Here is a 24,390-nt window from a genome sequence, read left to right as displayed (position 1 = left end):
TCTCTTCCTAATATTCATCAATGATGTTCTAAACCAAACTTCTTGTTCTATCTACTCCTACACTGATGATACCACCCTGCATTTTTCCATGTTTTTGTAGGCGTCCAACTCTTCAGGAATTATACATTTCACACAGGGAAGCCACAAAATGCCTGATTTCTGACCTCTCTAAAATTTCTGATTGGGGCAGAGCAAACTTAGTATTGTTGAATGTCTCAAAAACTAAATTCCTCCATCTATTAACTTGACAACCACTGTACTGCTGTGTTACCTGTACATATTCTTCACTGACACATACAAAAATTCAATCTGTTATTTTCTAACTGCTTCCTGTAATACTTTGACTGCATAGATTGTACACAAAAAATGATCACTTAATGCTACATGGTGCCACTTAAGTACATAGATAGCCAAAGAGGGAAGGAAGGTGGCAAAGACCCACCCAGGCGAGTGGCTCCCGCAACATACAACTTACATGTTAATTTCTTGCAAAATAAAGCCAAACACAACTTATGTGTAAAGAGTATTTTCATTTTTGACTTGGAATCACTTGAACTGTCATATTCCGAAGTATGTACCTTAACACAAAGGACACACTGTATATATATATATAAACATTATGACTTATGAACTTACCAATGCAAGCCTAAGAGTATGGAGGAAGGCAGAAAGGCCTTCCATCAACACCAAGATAGCAACAGTCAGTGTTGCCCAGAAGGCGAACATAACATACATGCAGATGCCTCCAGCACCACCTTCTCCAAATGTGAGGCCAATCCGAAGCACCATTCCCCAAAGGACCTCACTGAGCTCTAGAAATGTATGGAAACTGATTACTGAGGAATCTGAACACTGAAGTATTAATTAATGAAGACGTAAGAAATTACAATTGATTAGTAAATACAGTCATACCTCGTGATTCAAATATCCTTCAATTCGAACAACTCCCAATTCGAACAGGTTGGTGAACAAATTTTGTCTTCCAATTCAAACACAAATACCCGTTCAAGCGATGCCCCCTTCTTTCCCCCTCTTCCCTTCCCTGCCCCTCTTCCCATCCCTCCCCATATCCTTCCTCCCTCCCCCCCCCCCCCCTCTCTCTCTCTCTCTCTCTCTCTCTCTCTCTCTCTCTCTCTCTCTCTCTCTCTCCTTCCCCATATGTCCCTTCCTCCTATTGTTCCTTTCCTCTCCCTTCCTCTTTCATCTGGTCTTAAACCTCCCTCCCTGGCACCTCCCCTCCCTCATATCTGTCGGAGATAAGGGACAAAGGAGTGATACTCCCTTTCTCCCCCCACCCCATCCATTCATTCTTTGTCATTTTAGCTCATCCATTTTTGTTCTTTCTCACTCATATAATTCCATTTTCATTCTCTATCAGTCTCCTATTTAGCAAGTCTCAGGATTGTTCTTATTTTCACAGAGAGAGAGAGAGAGAGAGAGAGAGAGAGAGAGAGAGAGAGAGAGAGAGAGAGAGAGAGAGAGAGAGAGAGAGAGAGAGAGAGAGAGAGAGAGAGAGAGAGAGAGAGAGAGAGAGAGAGAGATGAGAGAGAGAGTGAGAGATGGGGGGAAGGATTTTAGTGTGAAATAAGAATAGTGTCCACTACAACAACTGTTTTCAAGACTGAAGACAGCAGGAACTTTTGATGACTCATCATTCTGAGTTGGTGTTTATTTACAATGGTATTTTGCATAAAATTTTAAGGTTATTGTTTTTGTATCTAATGCATAGGATGACCCACTTTTTGGTGTCTTTTTAGTATGATTCAAGCGCCATCTTGTATGCTGAAATATATGGCACTTCATGTTTTCTTTTACTCTATTTTTCCTGTTATTTAAGTTATTTTCATTGAATTCTGTTTAGGGAGAGAGAGAGAGAGAGAGAGAGAGAGAGAGAGAGAGAGAGAGAGAGAGAGAGAGAGAGAGAGAGAGAGAGAGAGAGAGAGAGAGAGAGAGAGAGAGAGAGAGAAAAAAGAGGGGGGATTTTGGGGCCTGGAACACATTAATTTTCTTTTTACAATGATCTCAATGGGATAAATTGCTTCCCAATTCAAACAGCCCAAAAACACAATTAAATCTGAATCATGAGGTACCACTTTACTAAGTCTAAACTTGTTAATTTTATACTTGAATGAATTTATTCAAGTTTGTAGATCCTAGAATATTTGTAAAGTGGTCCATACACACCACAGTTATATACTGCAAGCAGAAGCTCTTGAGATGTGCAGCATGATAAGCTGCCATTAGGTGAAGAAAGCTAACATATGCAGGTATACATGGAGCCTTTCAAAATCATGATAAGGCAGCAAAAAGTACTTCTAAAGTTTTAAAATTATCTATAGAAAAGAAGACAAAGAGAATTAGGAGGAAACAAATACAGTCAGCAGAACATTTCATGTAGAAACATAACTAAATATGAAGTGAATTAATGAACCTACAAATGGTGTATACAGTACCTTTAAAGAAAGTGGATATTTGCAGAAAGATTTTGTGAAAGTTGATGAAACATCGTTACTTGAAAGATGATTCTCTCTCCCACTTACATTTTACAGAAGAAAACTGTACCTAGATCTGACGAATCTGAGGATTGTTTCGCCTTAATGCTGGGTGGTATGTGCTAACATGCACATGATATAGAATGATATGACAAAAAGTTGAACTTTTAAAATGCTGCTCTTGATGAACATGGTAACATGTTATCGAGGAAAGACCTGAATGATCTCTCCAACATGACTTGCCTTATTCAACTTGTCAATGTACTTTTTTATCAATTTTGATCATTTGTTACTATTAGATACAATGCATAATGGATAACACTTCTAATGAGGAACTGAACAGAGGACTGAAGTAATGCTGCTGCTGCTATGCAATGATGACAATGATAGTGGTGACAACAACAAAGAAAATACATCATTGCTCATAGGAGATGCCAATCCCTATAGAAATAAACAAAAACTAGGTAGACTCACAAGTTTATTCAAAAAATTCAATTTACTGCAACTAATGCCCAGTTATCCCCTATTTTATTTTGTATGACCTGTAAACATAGCACATTACTGGAGTAGTTTGACAGGAAGTCCTTGTCAAACTCATCCCACAGCTCGACAAGAGGGAAATGACCATTACTGATGTTAGGTTGTCCTTTATGTAGTTTCAGGCATTCTCTATGGAGTTGAACTTAGGGCTCTTGCCAAGCCACTCTATCAGTGGTATGTACTTCCTTTTAGGAAATTCAGTAACTATCTTGGGATTGTGGCAAGGTGTCCCATTATGCATAATGTTCTCCAATGTTTTTTCCAAAAAGTGCCACCATGTAACCTCAAAGTAACTTTAATTTGTAGCATGCAAATTAATTAATTGAATCTTATTTTCACTGAAAATTCTCAAGACAATAACCTGAGCCGAACAATTCACACCTTTGGCCATGTGCTTGTTGTCATGTTGGTTTTATCCATGTGGACAATGCACCCTTCCCAACTTTGCTCTCACCAGCTTAGATGTACTCTCATCACTAAACAGCACATTAATCCATTCCTCTTGGCTCTTATGTTCATATTTATGAGCAAAACCTACCCTCTATTTTTTCTTTCAAGGTGAAAGGTGTGGCTTGATGGCAGCTTTGCATGGCAAAAGTCAAGTCTTCTGAATCCAGCAGTACACTGTTTTTTCACTCAAAGTAGGAAGTTAGGAGTGCAGAGGCATCATTTGGATGGTTGAAGTAAATGACTTCATCATCTTATGCTTTAGGATAATGTCAATTTTGTGTTTTTGTAGCAGGTCCTGGCCATGCTCTAGGTGAAGGGGCATTCCTTGCTGGCCAGGTGATGGATGGCCACCATGATGCAATGAATGGCGCATTAATCACATCCCAAATGATGAATTATCTCTTGTACTGGGACATTTTCATCCTTCAGAGACAAAATTTAAGCCCCCTCATTCACTGTACAAGTCTTGGCACTCATCTTGAGACATGCAATGTTGCTACACAAAGAAATAGTGAAGGCATGAAATCCTAAGGTTTGCAGTGAATGCTACATGGTAGAATACAAACACCTCTAACAGTTGAACAGTTGAATTAAACAGTCACAGTCCAGCTCATTTTCTTCAGTGTTTTTTTAATGGAGAGGGGTGGCATCTACTATAATCAATACTGTATTGCATTTTGCAGACTGTTTATTATAAGTAAAGTTTGTGGGCTAACCACAGAAACTATGACATCTCTCCTTGGTAGGCACTGTTTAAGCAATGAATTCCAAGTGGATACAACCAAGCTACCTGCATGGAATTTAATATACTTACGGGCATGGGCAAGGGACAGTGCCCACAGCCGAAGGTAGGAGGCTGTGTGGGAAACACTACCCAAAACATACTCGATGGTGTGTATTCCTTGATGTATCATCACTTCTCCCATATCTGTGTGCTCCTCCACCACCTCTCCACTGGCCCCACTAGCACCAGCATTACCCTCCTCCACTACTCCCTCTCCTCCATTGGCTTGCATAACCTGTAAAACAATTAACTGTTTATCACAGAAATACTTAGCATAATAGGAGAAAACAGTGTAATATACATGAAGATTCAGAGTTCTGTCTTCCTTACAACTTGTATATTATTTTATGCCTCTTTCAAATAATTCCTCCCCTTCTTCCAGAGTGGCCAGAAAAGAAATGTCTACTTATTTCTGTCTTTACATTCTTTGCAAGCTCTTGTCCTTTCTTTTTCCTTTCTCCCCTTTCTCTTATGTACTTTGGCACTTCACTTGAAGTATTTCTCTTGTGTACACTGCAAGGGAGTGACTTATAGTCACACAAATCTAAAACAGTGGGCAGGATGTGGTGAGGGTAAAGTTACACAGCCATGCCACTTTTCCTAAAACTATGCTACATAACCCCTAACCATTCAGATAGATCTCCCTCAGACCTAAAACATTCATTCTCAGATTTCTTTCAACAGCCATTTTCTTTTCTTTTAGCAGTCCTTGAGTAGAGATGAATAAAAATGTGATTATTAAACATTTTTCTTTTCTAGTGCCAGTCCTTGAATAGTTTAAAAATGGAGTTTTTAACATATTTTTTAGAAGCTCATAGAGAAGTTTAAAAAAAATGTAATATAACTGTACTCACCAGCTGCTTTTGTTTGTTTGCACGATACAGGATGAATGGCTTAGCACACAGCATCCAGGGCACACAAATCAGGGCCACAATCAAGAGAAACCGTTGTATTCCAAACTGACCACTATACATATAAGGGGAGCATGGTGATCCTGGTTCTGCTTCTTCATAGGCTTTCACTAGTACCTGGGAGTAAATATAAGGATATGTAGTCACAAATAAAGTTTTCCTTAGCTTGACCAAGTGGAATCTGAAAAATGCAATTCACAATAATGAAATTCACCAGTAATAAATATCCCATATCACAAGGGCTTAGGAACTGAAGATGTAAATAATTACAGGAGTGATATGAAGCATGAGGTATGATGTTCTATCCTCTTCCTGAATGAATTTTTAGGGGCCTTAGTGATCAATTCTGTATTTGTATGATAAGGCTCCTCAAGCTTAATAAAATGGTATGGTACAAGTTTAGTTTGACTTCAAATGATCATCTAGCAAGGAGTGAAGCACTAGTTTGAACTTTTCAGTGCCTATAGGTATATTTTGTTAGTGAAATTATTTAGGGTTACTCTAGTGGAGTAGTTAGTGTTCCACTATTACAAGCAATCAGGTGCTCCTGTAAAGTAAATAAGTATCTATGGTCACATTCCTTTTCTGCAATGATTTCTAGTAAAAATATCCCTAGTTATATTAAACAATTTCAGAAATAGCACATGTCTGCATATATAATTTTGTTTCAAGTTCTTTTCAGATATAATGAGGGAAAGCAATACTATAAATAATTTATATATAATTTCCTTACATGATCAAGTGATTAAAACAATCAACATATGTTGGGGTACAAATTTCACTAGGTGCTTTATGCAATGTCTACAGCCTGTTGCCTCATGCACTGTCAGAGGTTGCTGTCTGCTTTCTGGTGGGAGGCATGGACAATGCTACATGGTCCTACAATAATTACATGTTTCACTTATAATCATACTTTATTTTGAAGAAAAATATTTGATTTCAGTACTGACTGTTGAAAATCAATTCAGAACCTAGTCTTTCACTTATACTTGATATAGTTTATTTCTTGCTAAATGGAATTTTGATGGACTTAATTGGGTTGTATTTATGTACAATCACTATTGAATCTAATATTGCTAACTAATATCTACAAGAAATCTGCCTTTGGCCTTTTATTCACTACCATATAATCAATCCCTTCTACTTATTTTGTACTTCTCATTCCCAGGTATACTGGTGGGTCATCTTGTGCATAAAATGCATAAATAGTAAATATCTTTTCAGTGATGAAAAGATTACTTTAGTGTACCTTATATTTGACATATATGGTAATTTCTCTGATTCAAGGCATAGGCATTGCCTAACCTATTATTTAATACATGTTCACAGTTATGCTCTTTAAGCAAACATCAACCACAGAACATCTATAAATGATGGTTTTTATCATATAAAAAACTAAACTAAACTAAACTCTGCATGCAAAGCTGTTTTCTCAATATTAATGAAAGTGTATTGTAAACAAGTAAAAACTTTACCTAGTCAGGTATGCCTAGCTAGTCTAATACTCACCATATTGATGAAAGTTATGAGGATGGAAGGGGCACAACTGGGGGAGGAACCTACATCTCCTCCAGCACCATACCATACCCACTTGTGGAAAACCAGCAGCACCAGGTACACAAACAAGCAGAACAAGAATAGCAGCTGAGGAATGAACTCGCAGTAGATATTCATGGGCCTGTTGAAGAACCTGTAAAGAAGTAAATGCATGAAGTTAGAATTAAAAGAATAATATGAAAGAAAGTTGATTAATAAATTTTATATCAACATATCTTTTATATTTTGTCAAGTGAGGTAACACACTAGCAGAATACTAAAGTACATGTAAACCTGTAAATCCCCTCCCCCCAAAAAAAGAAAAAAATAAATAAATAAAAAAAAAATAAAATCAAATAAATAAAATAAAATAAATAAATAAACAAAATAAAATAAAATAAATAAAAATAAATAAAATAAGATAAATAAAAGAAAATACAAATAAATAAATAAATAAATAAACAAGAAAACAAACAAAATAAATTTTTGACAAGACTAAACTATTATCCAGTTTGGATTGTGAAAATTCTCTAAAAATACTCTTATACATAAACTCTCCTTTTACACATCTTCACTCCTTACTGTAAATTGATACTAAACAATACTTAACTATCAATATAATTTTCTACCTTTATCTGATGTATGTTATAAAACCCCTCCATTTAAGATATGGTTGCATTCTACAGGGCAGCAGCAGCCTGCCTCACAAAAAGACAGCTGGAACACATATTGGTAAAATTGTGATCACAGCAATCCCATATAACAGGGATACATCATATGGTTATAATAGCAACTACCAATAATCAATGGTTGAACTGAGACATCTCTATGTCCTACATTGCCAAACATAAGGTTTTACACCATAAGCAGGGTGTCTAGGATTTCTCAGTCATTTATAGCAAGCTTCAAAGGTGCCCAGATATACAAGGGATTTATATCAAGTGAAATACTATAAGGACATATGCATTCCCAAAAGCTCTGGACATAACTACCCAACAACTCAGGTAGTTTTTGGTGCTTTCTACAACTGGATTTGCCTATAAATGAGCTGAGTTTGGAGGTATAGGTTGCCACTCATTCACAAAAAAATGAACTGGTTCTTAAGTAAATCAATAATGCACTTGTAATTCCTATCATTACCTGCAGAATAAGAAGTATGGACTTATGAACAAGGGTAAGTGGATCCTCAGTCCATCACCTTTGGATAGACTTTAAAAGTAAAATAGGTCTCCCATCATCTTTTTCCTTGTATACTAGGCAAACTCATCTCCTTGTTAGATTTACTTTCATCCCTACCATCTTTACTTTTATGAAAAGGAAGAATAACTGCCTTCCTTCTTTCATCAGGAACCTTTCCCTGCCTTTACAAAGGAAAAAAAGCTAAGAGAGTGGAAGAAGGCAGGTAATGTACTTCATAAGTTATTCTTTTCTTGTAGACTTACCTATGATTCCAGACACTGAGGATTACTCCAAACATCATATGAACAATGCCAAAGATTATTGAGATTTTCATCTTATATGAATTATTGAAGTTTATTTTGTTGTTTGAAATTTGCCACATTGGATCTAGTCCAAAAGGGTAGGGTGTTTGGTCATATTGCATGGAGTCACCAGGATCCAGAGTGAGTTCTTTGTTGTCCTTGAGAGTGGTTTCACTGAAAAGATAATGCAAAGAATTGTGTGCTTATAATCAACAGGCATATGACAAATAAAATTTTCTAGGTCCTACATTAGCAAAATTGGACTTACAAACTTCAACCATGCATGAATCAGTTAAAATAAAAAAAAAAAAAAATTTTCCAGCCAAAGTAAGAAGTCCATGTCCTCAACATTTAAAAGTCTGCATGTTGTAATTCTATTTGCACTTGCCAACCTGGCTGCTGTTTTTGGTTGGCACCGCATTCTATATGCATATTGTAATTCTATTTGCACTTGCCAACACCTGGCTGCTGTTTTTGGTTGGCACCATATTCTATCTATCCATATACCAGGCTGGCAATCCCACATGGTATGGCCCAGACAAAGTATCCCACACTTACACATACACAGTTCAGATTTTAAGCCCCATCAGGCCCTGTTGAAAAGGGACAGTCTTGTGGATCAACATAATACACCCCCAGGAGGTTAGATATAACACAGCAGGCCATATACATTCATTGCAAGGGCCTACAGGATACACTAGTTTATCTTTCACAAAGAGACTGTTCTTTACCCTACACCTACTTTTTTTTTTTTTTTTTTTTTTTTTTATGTAGGAAGGATACTGGCCAAGGGCAACAAAAATCTAATAAAAAAAAATGCCCACTGAAATGCCAGTCCCATAAAAGAGTCAAAGCAGTGGTCAAAAATTGGTGGATAAGTGTCTTGAAACCTCCCTCTTGAAGGAATTCAAGTCATAGGAAGGTGGAAATACAGAAGAAGGCAGGGAGTTCCAGAGTTTACCAGAGAAAGGGATGAATGATTGAGAATACTGGTTAACTCTTGCGTTAGAGAGGTGGACAGAATAGGGGTGAGAGAAAGAAGAAAGTCTTGTGCAGCGAGGCCGCGGAAGGAGGGGAGGCATGCAGTTAGCAAGATCAGAAGAGCAGTTGGCATGAAAATAGCGGTAGAAGACAGCTAGATATGCAACATTGCGGCGGTGAGAGAGGGGCTGAAGACAGTCAGTTAGAGGAGAGGAGTTGATGAGACGAAAAGCTTTTGATTCCACCCTGTCTAGAAGAGCAGTATGAGTGGAACCCCCCCAGACATGTGAAGCATACTCCATACATGGACGGATAAGGCCCTTGTACAGAGTTAGCAGCTGGGGGGGTGAGAAAAACTGGCGGAGACGTCTCAGAACACCTAACTTCATAGAAGCTGTTTTAGCTAGAGATGAGATGTGAAGTTTCCAGTTCAGATTATAAGTAAAGGACAGACCGAAGATGTTCAGTGTAGAAGAGGGGGACAGTTGAGTGTCATTGAAGAAGAGGGGATAGTTGTCTGGAAGATTGTGTCGAGTTGATAGATGGAGGAATTGAGTTTTTGAGGCATTGAACAATACTAAGTTTGCTCTGCCCCAATCAGAAATTTTAGAAAGATCAGAAGTCAGGTGTTCTGTGGCTTCCCAGCGTGATATGTTTACCTCCTGAAGGGTTGGATGTCTATGAAAAGACGTGGAAAAGTGCAGGGTGGTATCATCAGCATAGGAGTGGATAGGACAAGAAGTTTGGTTTAGAAGATCATTAATGAATAATAAGAAGAGAGTGGGTGACAGGACAGAACCCTGAGGAACACCACTGTTAATAGATTTAGGAGAAGAACAGTGACCATCTACCACAGCAGCAATAGAACGGTCAGAAAGGAAACTTGAGATGAAGTTACAGAGAGAAGGATAGAAACCGTAGGAGGGTAGTTTGGAAATCAAAGCTTTGTGCCAGACTCTATCAAAGGCTTTTGATATGTCCAAGGCAACAGCAAAAGTTTCACCAAAGTCTCTAAAAGAGGATGACCAAGACTCAGTAAGGAAAGCCAGAAGATCACCAGTAGAGCAGCCTTGACGGAACCCATACTGGCGATCAGATAGAAGGTTGTGAAGTGATAGATGTTTAAGAATCTTCCTGTTGAGGATAGATTCAAAAACTTTAGATAAGCAGGAAATTAAAGCAATAGGACGGTAGTTTGAGGGATTAGAGCGGTCACCCTTTTTAGGAACAGGTTGAATGTAGGCAAACTTCCAGCAAGAAGGAAAGGTAGATGTTGACAGACAGAGCTGAAAGAGTTTGACTAGGCAAGGTGCAAGCACGGAGGCACAGTTTCGGAGAACAATAGGAGGGACCCCATCAGGTCCATAAGCCTTCCGAGGGTTTAGACCAGCGAGGGCATGGAAAACATCACTACGAAGAATTTTAATACGTGGCATGAAGTAGTCAGAGGGTGGAGGAGAGGGAGGAACAAGCCCAGAATCGTCCAAGGTAGAGTTTTTAGCAAAGGTTTGAGCAAAGAGTTCAGCTTTAGAAATAGACGTGATAGCAGTGGTGCCATCTGGTTGAAGTAGAGGAGGGAAAGAAGAAGAAGCAAAGTTATTGGAGATATTTTTGGCTAGATGCCAGAAATCACGAGGGGAGTTAGATCTTGAAAGGTTTTGACATTTTGTGTTAATGAAGGAGTTTTTGGCTAGTTGGAGAACATACTTGGAATGGTTCCGGGCAGAAATATAAAGTGCATGAGATTCTGGTGATGGAAGGCTTAAGTACCTTTTGTGGGCCACCTCTCTATCATGTATAGCACGAGAACAAGCTGTGTTAAACCAAGGTTTAGAAGGTTTAGGACGAGAAAAAGAGTGAGGAATGTACGCCTCCATGCCAGACACTATCACCTCTGTTATGCGCTCAGCACACAAAGACGGGTCTCTGACACGGAAGCAGTAGTCATTCCAAGGAAAATCAGCAAAATACCTCCTCAGGTCCCCCCAACTAGCAGAGGCAAAACGCCAGAGGCACCTTCGCTTAGGGGGATCCTGAGGAGGGATTGGAGTGATAGGACAAGATAAAGATATGAGATTGTGATCGGAGGAGCCCAACCGAGAAGAAAGGGTGACAGCATAAGCAGAAGGATTAGAGGTCAGGAAAAGATCAAGAATGTTGGGCGTATCTCCAAGACGGTCAGGAATACGAGTAGGGTGTTGCACCAATTGCTCTAGGTCATGGAGGATAGCAAAGTTGTAGGCTAGTTCATCAGGATGGTCAGTGAAGGGAGAGGAAAGCCAAAGCTGGTGGTGAACATTGAAGTCTCCAAGAATGGAGATCTCTGCAAAAGGGAAGAGGGTCAGAATGTGCTCCACTTTGGAAGTTAAGTAGTCAAAGAATTTCTTATAGTCAGAGGAGTTAGGAGAGAGGTATACAGCACAGATAAATTTAGTATGAGAATGACTCTGTAGTCGTAGCCAGATGGTGGAAAACTCTGAAGATTCAAGAGCGTGGGCACGAGAGCAGGTTAAGTCATTGCGCACATAAACGCAGCATCCAGCTTTGGATTGAAAATGAGGATAGAGAAAGTAGGAGGGAACAGAAAAGGGGCTACTGTCAGTTGCCTCAGACACCTGAGTTTCAGTGAGGAAAAGAAGATGAGGTTTAGAAGAGGAGAGGTGGTGTTCTACAGACTGAAAATTAGATCTTGAAACCACTTGAGACCACTGCATATGCACGATACTTCCTATGGAATGCCCTGCACCCTAACTGGATCCATATGCCAATGAGCACTAGAGGTGCCTACATCTGTTCCCAGGGGGTCAATGAGACAATGCCATTCTCATGCACTCATCAATGTTATTCTCCGTTCACCTCTATCATACATATGCTTGCTGCAAAGTCATTTCTCTCTCATTCAGTGCTTTCTTCACACAGTTCATGCAAGGCCTTCCTTTTAACCTTCCAATATGAACCACTGACCTCATTATTCTCTACTAATTTTCTGTCCTCCATTCTCTCCAGATGACTAAACCATCTTAACACACACTGATTTGCCTGTCCAACCAACTCAAAACATCAGTTCTTCTTATTTCTTATTTTGTCCCTCCATGTTACTCCTACATGATCCTTCAACATTTCTATGAAGTATTTCCTCTCTGCTACTCCTATGATCCATGTTTCAGCACCATACAGTACAGTGGGCACAACTATTTGCTTATATAACCCTCTCTTTACATTCATACTCAGTGTCCTATGTTTAAAGATCTTTCTCAGTCCACCAAATACTTTTTCTGCTTCTTCATCTGTCTCAACTTTTCTGTCTACTGTACATGTTGATCCCAAATACTTGAAACAATCCAGATCTTCCAGCTATTCTCCATTCAATCTTACATCCATCCTTTCACCACCTATATCTCTCAAGCATTTCAATACTTTGCTTTTACCAACATTCATTTTCAGCTTCCTTTTCCTACAAACATGTCTAAATTCCTCCACTAGTCTTTTCAACTTCCTCTCTGAGTCACCATATCAGTGGTGATATTGAATAGGGTAGTGTGGTACGGGGGTGGCCTGATTGCACACTTTGTGACTGCTGTGCTCCCTACAGGAGTGTAAAATTGAGGTAAGTGTCCACCCCATATGACCTCCTGCCCCCCCCCCCCCAAAAAAAAGTCTGGAATTCATGCTCCCAAGAAAAATGTTTACATCTTGGAATATGTACGGTCTGGGCTCCAAGTAATTAAAAGGGGAGTGAAAAAATTATCATCAATAACACCAAATGTAAACAGACATTAAATTAATTTTTAGTATTACTTCTTTATAACACATATATTTATACAACATACAGAAAAAAATATTTATGTGTAGATATTTTTGTACGACTGGCTGCACCAAAATAAACAAGTTCAGTCTGTACTCGACACTACCTCCTCGAGTCCTCAGTCGTGTTACTAGTGCCATCACCTCTTCATTTAGCCTTATCTAGCAACCAAGGGCAACGACTTGTATGAAATAACATGGATCTCCACAGGGTTTGAGTGTTCTTGTGATGGTTTGCCATATCTCTGCCCTCTAAAATGTTTAGAGCAGAGAGCGTGATACCTAGTAGCTCTCCATGAATGTCCTCTTTTACACTGAGTCTCCCACAATTTCCTTCTCTGTGGTTCCTTTTTGATGGACGGAAACCTCATCCAACTTTTCACATCATTCAAGTGTGGATGTTCTCTGGGGTTCTTCCAATTAGCCGACTTGCAATAAGCAACAGCACACGAAAACGAAGGCATCTTGAATGTATGCGCCTCAAGCTCAATTGATGACTAGCAATAATTGTACGTCAGGCACCACCGTTTGGGATGTGAAGGGTATTAGATGTTCAAAATAATACTATTATTTTTTTTGTTGTAGAATAGATTATGGCACTTTATAGCATTTCACTAATTTTACTTGTATGAAATTTCAAGCATATTCCAATGGGTTTCACCTTGCTGATGCATTTCCTTTGATTAGATATAAAGTTACTTATGGTTTACTCTTTACCTCAAATTACATTACAGTGCAGCAATTACAATACATATCATTAATATAAAGGCACTGGATATGACAATACAATTACAATTAGATGATGATATCAACTGTGGAGTGTTTGTTTATATAAATATAAATAAATATAAAAAAAGGAAGAGAATAGGTAACTGCACGGACTTTTGCCCCACCCAGAGACATGGGAACAGTCCCAGTTTCTGAGATAGCCACATCTGAAGGATTTCTTGGGAAATTGGAGCACAATGTAAAACACACACACACACACACACACACACACACACCACCGAGGCACCCAACTGATCGGGTGCATCAATAACAGCTCCAGGGATACGCCTAGGTTTGATTGTACAGGAGGGCCAAGCTTTGAGCCCTGTCTCCATAATAGGGACTTGTGTGAGATGTGGACACAGGGGAAGGGGAAGTGTTAATTGGAGAGTGGCCAAAAGGGTGAAATGGGACTGGTGGTGCAGAGGTAAACATTGGCAGTGACATCAATCAGGGAAGATGGTGACTGGCACAAATCCCAATGTTTTGAAGGTTTTAAGGAAGAGGATGTTAATGTAGCACATACAAATAAATGGATGTGGAAAATTGAAGAAGAGAATGTGAAAATACGAGGAGAAATATGTAGCTCAGCAGTGATGATAAAGGTGTGAAAGGAAGAAAGAGAGGTGGGTGGGGATAAAGTAAAAAAAAGATATCCAGTGATATAATAGAGATGAAGAAGAGGGTGATGGAAAGAGAAAGAGAACAAAGAACTGAGAGAAGAGGTGACAAAAATAGTGGACTTAAACAAGAAGTACTATGAAGAAATCTTAAGGAAGAGAACGAAAGCTGTACAAAGTTAGAAGTGAGAGTTAGCGACAGAGGAAGTAAAAAATTGGAAAGAAGAGAGAGAGAACAACAACAGAAGGTGGATATGTTGATGATAAGGCAACAGCAACAGGAACACAATAAGGATGTGGAAAAGCAAGTGATTAAAATAATAAAGGAAAAAAGTAAACTTGTGAGACACTAGAGAAAAAGATGTATGAGGTAGTATTTGGGGTCAAAGAGAACCTACTCAGGAAAATAGCTAGAGAGAAGAAAGGAGTGAAAACAGCTAAGGAAATTATAGCAGAAGTGGCAGAGAAAGGAGAGAGGAAAGTCAAACAAATTGAAGAGGTTTAAAGGATCAGAAAATATGACAAAAATAGAACAAGGCCAATGAAAATAAAATTTATTTCACAAATGGCAGTGGAACATGTCTTGCAAAGAATAGGAAAATTGGCAAAAGCAGAAGGAATGAAAGAAATATGGATAAATAGAGACATGAATGAAGAAGAGAGAAGTAAACTGCAAGAGCTGAGAGCAGAGGCCCAGCCAAAAAACAAGAATACAGGAACAAGCAGAGATCCATTTGAAAAGTTGTGGGTATGAAAGTGAAGAAATGGTGGCACAAAGATGTCAGGGAAGATCACCAAGCAGAAGTTTAAAAATTATGTATACAAATATAGATGGGTTGGTGTTGAGCCTATTGGAACTTAAAGACTACCTAAAGAACAATACACCAGATGTGGTATGTTTAACAGAAACCAAGCTAAAAGAGGAAATAAAGTTGAGATTTGCAAAGGAAGGATACAGCACATGGAGAGAGAAAAAGAAGGGGAGGAGGAGGAGGAGGAGGAGGAGGAGGAGGAGGAGGAGGAGGAGTGATGATACTGGTAAGGGGATGTTTTTGTTGGGGAAGTGGAATATAGTGATGGAATGGCAGAAACTTTGAGTGTTGTGATTAAGATTAAAGGAAATGAAAAAAGGAAAGTTACTGTGACATACATATCACCAAAAACTAATGCATGAGAGACCAATAGATATAAAATCATTCAACAAGAAACAAGGGATACTATAGAGGAAATGATAAGGAAAAGTAACAATGTGTGCTTAGTAGGCGACTTCAACACAAAAGCAATCAACAGGGAGGAGATAGAAGTGAAAGAAAATGCTGGGTCATGGTGTGAAGAACTTATGCAAACCATGATGGTGAATACAATGAGACAGAGGGTGAACAAACCTACAGCATGTAGAGAAGAACCATCACAGTTGGACTTAGTGTTTGCAAAAACTCCACAAAGTAGACTGAGTATACATTGTCTCAGTCCAATGGGAAGAAGCAATCATGTGACAATAGAAATAGTATTACAGGAGGAAAGAGTGTTGCACAGAAAAGAACAATACATAAATGGGAGATGGACTTTGCAGAAGTTAATAAATTTTATGGAAAAATTAAATGAATGAGCTAGTGCTAGAAAAATAAGATATATTTTTGAGCAAGTATAGAGAGGGGATGCAAAAGTTTGTGCCAAGTTATAAAGTGAAAATTGGAGAGCATGAATGGTGAAATGCCAGGTGTGTAGAAGGAAAAAGAAATAGGATCAGGTATGGAAGAAAATGATGAGACAACTGAATGAAAATACTATAGAAGATTATAGAAAGGCAAAGAATGAATATGGTATAATAAAAAGAGAAGAAATTTTGAAAGTGACATTATAAGAAAATGCAAGGAAGAGCCCAAACTTTTCTACAGGTACATAAATGGGAAAATGAAACATAGGGATGCCATAAACAAGTTAAAAAGGGAAAAAAAAAAATTTATGAAACTACTGAGATGAGTGAACTAATGAATGAGTTTCCAATCTGTGTTTACAAAAGGACACTGATTTTGTGGCACCAAAAGTGGTATCACAGAATGAGAGAATACTGGATACAAGTAAAGAGACAAGAAATCAAGAAACTGCTGGAAGAGCTGGATGTTAGAAAAGCTATGGGACCAGATAAAATAATTGGATGGATATTAAAAGAAGGCAGAGAACAAATGGAGGAACTCACATGGGATATAATCAACAGCTTGCTGAAAGAAGGAAAAGTACCAAGGGAATGGAAAAGAGCTAACACAGTCCCAATAAACAAGGGGGAAAATAAAATGGAACCATTAAATTACAGACCAGTGTCACTAACAAGTATTTTCAGCAAGCTTTGTGAAATAGTAATCAAAGACAGATGGATGCAATATTTAAAGGAAGAAAAGATAATTACAGAAAAGCAATTTGGATTCAGAAAAGGAAGATCCTGTGTCACAAATCTACTGAGCTACTACATGAGAGCAATAGATGGAGTGCAAGAGAGGGATGGATGGGTTGATGTAGTATACCTGGATCTCAAAAAAGCATTTGATAAGCCTTATGTGGAAGTTTAGGAATGGAGGAGGACTACATGAAGCAACATTGAGATGGATGGATGATTACTTACAAGGGGGAGAAATGAGAACAGTAATCAGAGAAGCTAATTCAAGTTGGTGTGAAGTGATAAGTGGGGATCTGCACCTATTATGTTTCAAATATTATATTCCAAATATATATAAATGATATGACAGAGGATCTAAGTAGTTCACTGATTACGTAAAAAAAATGAAAATAATAAAGGGTGAAAATGACTGCAAGGAGTTGCAAAAGGATATTGACAAGATACATGCATGGAGCCAAAGATAGAAATTAGAATTTAATGCCAGAAAATGCCAAGTGTTGGAAATAGGAAATAGTAAAAAGAGACCTTCATGGCATTACAAAATGGGAAAAGAAATAACAATGAAAAGTAATGAAGAAAAAGAATTGGGAGTAATTATTCAGGGCACACTATCACCTGAAAGGCACATAAATGGGATATTCGGCTCTACTCGTATGTATAGCTTGTTTACAAACATTAGGATGGCGTTTAACTATTTGGATAAAGAAATGATGAAGAAAATTATAACAAACATGATAAGTCCTAAATTGGAATATGCAGCAGTAGTTTGAGCTCAAAAAAAAAAAAAAAAAAAAAAAAAAAAAAAACTGGAAAAAATACAGAGGATAATTGACAAAGATTATTATTATTATTATTATTAAACATAACGGAGAAGGCAGAGTGGGACGAGCGCAAGCGCTATAAGTTGCCAGATGACAACCCCCACCCACCTTGACCGTAGAAAGAAGGAAGGAAAAGCAATTAGCACAATAGTAGGATGAAATCAGAGCAGGAGGAGAAAATAGGTTAAACAATTATAAAGAACGCCTCAACGAACTGAGAATTATTAAAACTCACAAAAAAATTCAACAAAAAAAAAATCAACAATTCTGACTTATTTAATATATGTCAGACAACACGAGTAAATGTAGTATAACTACTTAAAACTTGATGGTATAAAATCACAGGTATAGTTGCATAATTTATCACAGGTATAGCTGCAAAAGCAACCAGAGTTTAATTGACTAGACTCTTCAAGATTTTGTTCGAAGCAGACTTGAATTTTTGCACATCACTCGCAGTGCATGTGCCCTCGTCAAGCATGTTCCAAAGTCTTACAGCACAAGGAACAAAGCTTCGCTGAAACTGACTGGTGTGACACCTAACCTGCTGTAAGCAGCGCGCATGTGAATTTGACGCAAGTCGAGTGTTTCTGGAGGGCACAAATGCATTTGGGATGGAGGCATTCAGCGGGTGAAGCTGGTTGGCATGGATCTTATATAGCATGCAGACACTGCTGACATTGCGTCGGTGACCAAGATCCCAAGCTGCTTCGTCACCACAGAGGAACCTAGCGGAGGAGACAACTCTGTCAATGAGACGGAGGTGGGACACAGCTGCGGAAGACCACACAGGAGCACAATACTCCAGCAGTGGAAGAATAAAACACCGGAAGCAGCTGGCAGAGATAGACTGGTCACCAAAAATCCGGTAAGCCTTCCTCACAACGCCAAGCTTTTGCGAGGCAGAACTGACAAGACGCCTGATGTGCCGTTCAAACGACAGTTTTGAGTCGAATCTGACACCCAAAATATCAAGCTCATCACATACTGTCAGAGGCGCGCCATCAACAAGCAGAGGGCCGTGAAGGGGATTTAGCGTGCGAGAGCGTGAAATACACAAGCATTTTGATTTTGATGCATTCAGTTTCATGTTCCAGGTGTGACACCAGTCAGATATACGTCTGAGATCCTCATTCAGGGATGTACTAACATCAAGACGTGAATTCGGTGACTCAACAGTAGCAACAAGTGTCACATCATCTGCATATCCGTAAATAGGATTGCTAGTGATTTGTAGTAGATCGGAAGTGTAGACATTGAACAGCAGAGGTCCCAGTACGCTACCCTGGGGAACACCTGAGTGGACGCTGTACCAGTCACTGTAGCAACTATCAACGCACACACGGTGGGTGCGGTGGGTCAAAAATTGAGTCAAGATGGACAGTACCGGGCCACCGACACCAAAAGATTGCAGCTTCCTGAGAAGACCAGCATGGTTGACTCGGTCAAAAGCTGCAGAGAAATCAAGTTGGACTACCCTGGCTTCATGCCCACAGTCAAGAGCTTGCTGAATCTTATGAGAGATAGTGAGTAGCGCATCCGTAGTCCCTAGGTTCTTCCGATAAGCAAACTGATTAGCTGGTATCAAATGAGAGTGTTCAAGGTAACGAGAGAGACGACCAGAAATAACATGTTCAAAGATCTTAGAAAGTAACGGCGTGATAGAGATTGGTCTATAGTTGCTGGCATCAGATGATGGAGAGCCTTTAGGGATCGCTGTGATGTTCGCATTTCTCCAGCACATGGGGAAACTACCGGTCAGGATTGGGCGTCTGAAGACTGCACTCAGTTTGGGAGCAAGAACTGCAGCTGTTTCCTTCAGAAACATAGGAAACATCCCAAGCGGATCCGTGCCGCCATGGGAGTCGAGTGCTAAAAGTAGTCTCATGACTTCCTTAGACCTAAAAGCCAGTTTTGTCAAGACTGGCATGGCAGGAGGCAACTCGCTGGTGGTACCAGAATTGAAAGACTTAAGCTGTGAAAAAGACTTAAAGAGATGGGATTACCAACACTACAAGAGAGAAGAGAAAGAGGCCTGATAACAATGTACAAATTAGTAAACAATATAGAAAGAACAGACAGAAATGACTTGGTACTACGTATGGAGGAGGGAAAAATGTACGTGGGAGCATGGGAAGAAAATAAAGAAGAGTGAATGTCTGACTGCCATCAAGAAATAAAGCTTCCCATATTGAACTACTGAAACCTGGAGTGATTTGAAGGAAGTGGTGGTTGTGGCAAACATGTTTAAAGAGAAACTGGTTAAATATGGATATGAAGACAAAATGAGTGTTGGCTTGTGCCCTGTACAGTACAACTAGGTAAATACACACACACATACACACACATGCATATATATATATATATATATATATATATATATATATATATATATATATATATATATATATATATATATATATATATATATATGCACAAAAAATGATTTCTTCCTCTCTCTAACCAATATGCTGTTCTGAGGCAAAAGGTACTGGAGATACTAAAACTAATTTCTCATGAGCATGCCCAAGACCATTTTTCATTGGGAGCTAAAAAAAAAAAAAAAAAAAAAAAAAAAAAAAAAAAAAAAAAAAAAAAAAAAAAACTCTACAACCTTCTGGACTGAAGGTGAGTCTCCATATTATACACTACTTTCTCATAAGACACTGCTCTAATCTCAATAATATATTTTCTTATGTATTTGATGTATATAATGTACTCCACATTTTGTGATTTTCAATACCATACTTAACCAAATGATTGCTAATGCAAGAACTGCAGTGCACAACAAGGATGTTAATATTGAAATGCATTTGAAACTACTACAATCAATAACTATTTATGTGTTAAATAACATAACATTAGAAATACCAACTTGTAGTTTGCATGCCATGATGACCCAAATATATTGAGAGACTTGGAAAACAGGTCATTATAAATGAGTCCTGTGTACATGGAGAAAACTCCCATGAGGAAGATAATGTAACGACCTCCGAAGAATATGTTCCAAATCTAGAAGAGAAAGTACATTATTAGTTATGATTTATGCAGGTAATTTTGTTTAAATAATTTAACACTTATAATATAAACTTATATACAGTTCCCTACATTCTGAATGCTAGGTATGCAAATCCATTACTAACGTATGGTATATGTATATATATAAATTACATACTTTAAATATTTTCCCATATGATGAATTTGTAACTTATGTTGGTGAAGTTGACAACAGAAAACTATACTGACGTTATTTGATAAATTTGATAACACAGAAGTGGGAACTTTCTAGCAATGTTCTTGACTGGAAAAGGTTCTTCAAACAAAATCTGAAAGCAGCATCCCATTGTATAAAGTATATAATAAATTGAAAGACTACTCTAATGTTCAAAATATAAGTATATATAACTATGAACACTAAGTTCTTAACATAAAAATCTTTTACTTGCTGGAGAATTTGAAAAATGCACACAATACAACTCATTTCCATGAGAAATTTTATTTACCAATCTATTATCAATGTATTATATTAGTTGTGACTTAAAACTCTTCAAGAGATCAGCCATGTTTGCTATTTTAACCAGCTATTCTTCATATATGTTATTCTTGCACAATCTTACCATTCATCCTTCCCCCTCACATAATCTAAATGTTATGTAATGTCATATTAAAATGGAACTATCTACTTGCACCAACAACATATATCTTACTCTTTTATGTGTATATCAGAGCAGCACCATAACCACATCCCTGACCACCTTGGAGATATGCCCAATATATATATATATATATATATATATATATATATATATATATATATATATATATATATATATATATATATATATATATATTAGTCAACCATCAACATTTGCAGGGACTAGATGTATCCCTCTCTTTTTGTGTCTGTCTTGATAGGTCAAAACATAGACAGATAGAAAAGAAATAAAAAATACAAGGATTATTAAGTCATATTTGGGGGAAACGAGAGAAGATCAGATTGGTCAGTAATTGGGGCATTTACTATGAACTGAGTTGCTGGTGATCGCTGGCTGTTTTAATGTAGGGGTTGGTCAATGCTCCCACAGTTCTCTAGAGAAGCACATTACAAACTCCCTCTCATGATATATCTTGATGCACTGTACTTTAATACTACAAAACATTGATCCTAAATGTTTATGCTAACAGTATACATGGGATCTGGTGATGCACATTCTACAGAACAGTTACTATAAGCTAGATACTCGCAACTAGGATCTCAGTGTTTTCACATTTATTTCCAATCTCCTGCTACATATTTAGTTTGAAATATTTTCCATCGGTTTCTACAGGGACTAATGTTTTATCTGCCAAATCCTCAAAAGAGTCAAGCAAGTATTATTTGTACTGACAGGATATTGTGACAACTGAAATCATGTGGAAATGAAAGGCCCGGCTGATATCAAGCATGCTGACTTCTCCAAAACACCAAACAAACCTGAGGTGGGAGATATAAGTTTGTAGTACTGTTGTAAAACACATGTGTTGTGGTTGACTGCACAAACATATCAGGAAAGAAGAACCAAGGTGTGAAAAGATGGATTGTATTTCAAAAGAAGAAAGTGGCAACTCAGAAGACATTGGGAGAAAGGATGTAAACAGACAAGCAGCAACTCAGGGAAGGCATTAGGATTCAATGTCAACAGACAATCTTCACCAGTGTCCTGCTAAGATCTGGCATCAAAAGATGGTTGTTTCTTTCATACGTACCAGGATTTCTATTTGGGTATGTTAACTGTATAACTTAAATGGATAAAGTAAGGTCATACAGAGAGGAAAAAAAAATAGTATTTGTCCCAAGGTGACGTTACATCCCAGACCTGAGATAATGTGCATAGTATTTTGCTTGTTTTGCCATATTTCTTGTTCTTTGCTTGATGATGGCAGCTAAAAATGTTCCTCATATCTAATTAGTTGGTTTGATAAACAAATGACGTAAAGATTTTTTTCCAGCTGACTGCCTTTTATGTGTAAAAGCCAGTTGGCTGGTGAATCTGGCAGTTTTTCCAGACCATACTGAACATCCCAATTGATTATATAAGTATGAATTAGGCTACTTACAAAGAAATACATGGGTGAAACACTTGAGCCTTGACCATTCATAAAAATAAATTTCTCATAGTTTACAAGTATCAAAGAGCATGATTTTGAAAAGTCTAAGTTCATGTGTCTCCCAGTCTTGCACTTTTTTTGGATCCTGCTGTATATGTTTGATATTCTCTTGTATTTTTTGTCTATATAACTTCACAAAGACACTCGATTTACTTATCTTTACTAATTATTATTATTATTTTTTTCTTTTCTTTTTCACAGCAATATCATACCTCATTATCAGTCTTCTTTGCTGACAGGGGTTTCTCCCGCCATACCATCCATGCCCCAAAGAGTGCCATAATGATGCCATGGCCAAGGTCACCAAACATTATAGCAAACAGGAAGGGAAATGTGATGATTGTATATGGTGCTGTGGAAAGAAACATCTCAATCAGAATATGAACATTCAATAAATTATTCTTAGTTAGTATGAATTCTACAAATATTTTTAGCATGCAACAATAAAATTTACTATGTTGATATATCAGTAGTGAATAAACATTAAAGCCTATACCATTATCTCCCTGAAGAAAACAAAAAACTAATCTGTCATTTGCTGTTTCCTGTATGGATCTGACTGTGTAGATTGTACACAAAAAAAAAAAATTATCATTTTATGCTGTATGGTGCCACTCAAGTATGTAGTGAGCTGAGGAGGGAAGGAGGGAGGGAGGTGGAGGCCCACCCAGGTAAGTGGCTCCTGCAACACACCACTTAAACACTAATTTCTCACAAAATAAGGCAAAACACAGCATATGTGTATAGGCTATTTTCAACTTAGAATTACTTGAACTATCATATCCTGAAGTATGTAACTGAACTAGCAGGACACCCTGTAAACACACACACACACACACACACACACACACACACATAATATATATATATATATATATATATATATATATATATATATATATATATATATATATATATATATATATATATATATATATATATATATATATATATATAATATTATTACACCTCTTTTGACTCTTGCACCCTCTACACAGAGTCCTAACACCAAGTTATACTAATAAGGTCACATCTACCCACAAGAAAGGTAATATTACAACTGCCAAACCACTCCAACAGCAGGGAAAGAATCAACAGCCAAGTTCCAGGAAGGGACAATCACAACAAGTGACAAACACATATAAAAGTTATAGTTTTCTACAGAATACCACCCTCATGAACTACAAGACAATATCAACCCTCTTCTGAAGAAAACTATCTCCCTCTGCTGTGCAATATCATATAAAACTTCCCAGGTAACAAGCTCTGCCCCTTTTCTGGAAAGACACAGCCCAGGGAAGAAAGATAAACTAATGCACAGCAGTGTACAATGATCCTCTACGTGCAGACTCTTTAATGGAGCCATGTATTACAGTAGCATGTAACAGTACAGTGATCCTCTATGTGCAGACTCTATAATGGAGCCATGCATTGCAGTAGCATGTAACAAACACAATATATGCAGACAAATGGCCTACAAAATAAACAGGAGGGTCCCTGACTGCTCACTGTCACCAGGTACTCGACTCTTGAGGAGACGAGGAGTCACGTTGTAATATACACAGAGTGCCTTGCAAGGTAATGCACTCACAGGCAAACTGATGGAAACACCTAACACTAAGCATATAATAAGCAGGGCCATACTGCAGTAAGTTATTC

The 24,390-nt window shown here is 37.9% G+C and overlaps 1 protein-coding gene across 2 annotated transcripts in view; it reads right to left on the bottom strand.

The window, feature by feature from the left end:
- Positions 1-609: 609 nt before the first annotated feature.
- Positions 610-24,390, bottom strand: part of LOC135099870 (V-type proton ATPase 116 kDa subunit a 1-like) — a 59,685-nt gene continuing 35,904 nt past the window's right edge. For both annotated transcript variants that reach the window (XM_064002485.1, XM_064002486.1), the window contains exons 10-16: positions 22,944-23,083; positions 20,459-20,595; positions 8,156-8,368; positions 6,687-6,867; positions 5,121-5,294; positions 4,297-4,501; positions 610-812 (exon numbers count right to left, since the gene is read on the bottom strand). In XM_064002485.1, the coding sequence (XP_063858555.1) occupies positions 625-812; positions 4,297-4,501; positions 5,121-5,294; positions 6,687-6,867; positions 8,156-8,368; positions 20,459-20,595; positions 22,944-23,083 (1,238 nt within the window). In that variant the 3' untranslated portion in view covers positions 610-624. The remainder of the gene's footprint in view (positions 813-4,296; positions 4,502-5,120; positions 5,295-6,686; positions 6,868-8,155; positions 8,369-20,458; positions 20,596-22,943; positions 23,084-24,390) is intronic.

Source organism: Scylla paramamosain, chromosome 4, assembly GCF_035594125.1.
Source record: "Scylla paramamosain isolate STU-SP2022 chromosome 4, ASM3559412v1, whole genome shotgun sequence".
NCBI classification, from domain to species: domain Eukaryota; kingdom Metazoa; phylum Arthropoda; class Malacostraca; order Decapoda; family Portunidae; genus Scylla; species Scylla paramamosain.
Note: the sequence above shows the minus strand (reverse complement) of the source record. Positions and strands in the feature narration are given on the sequence as shown.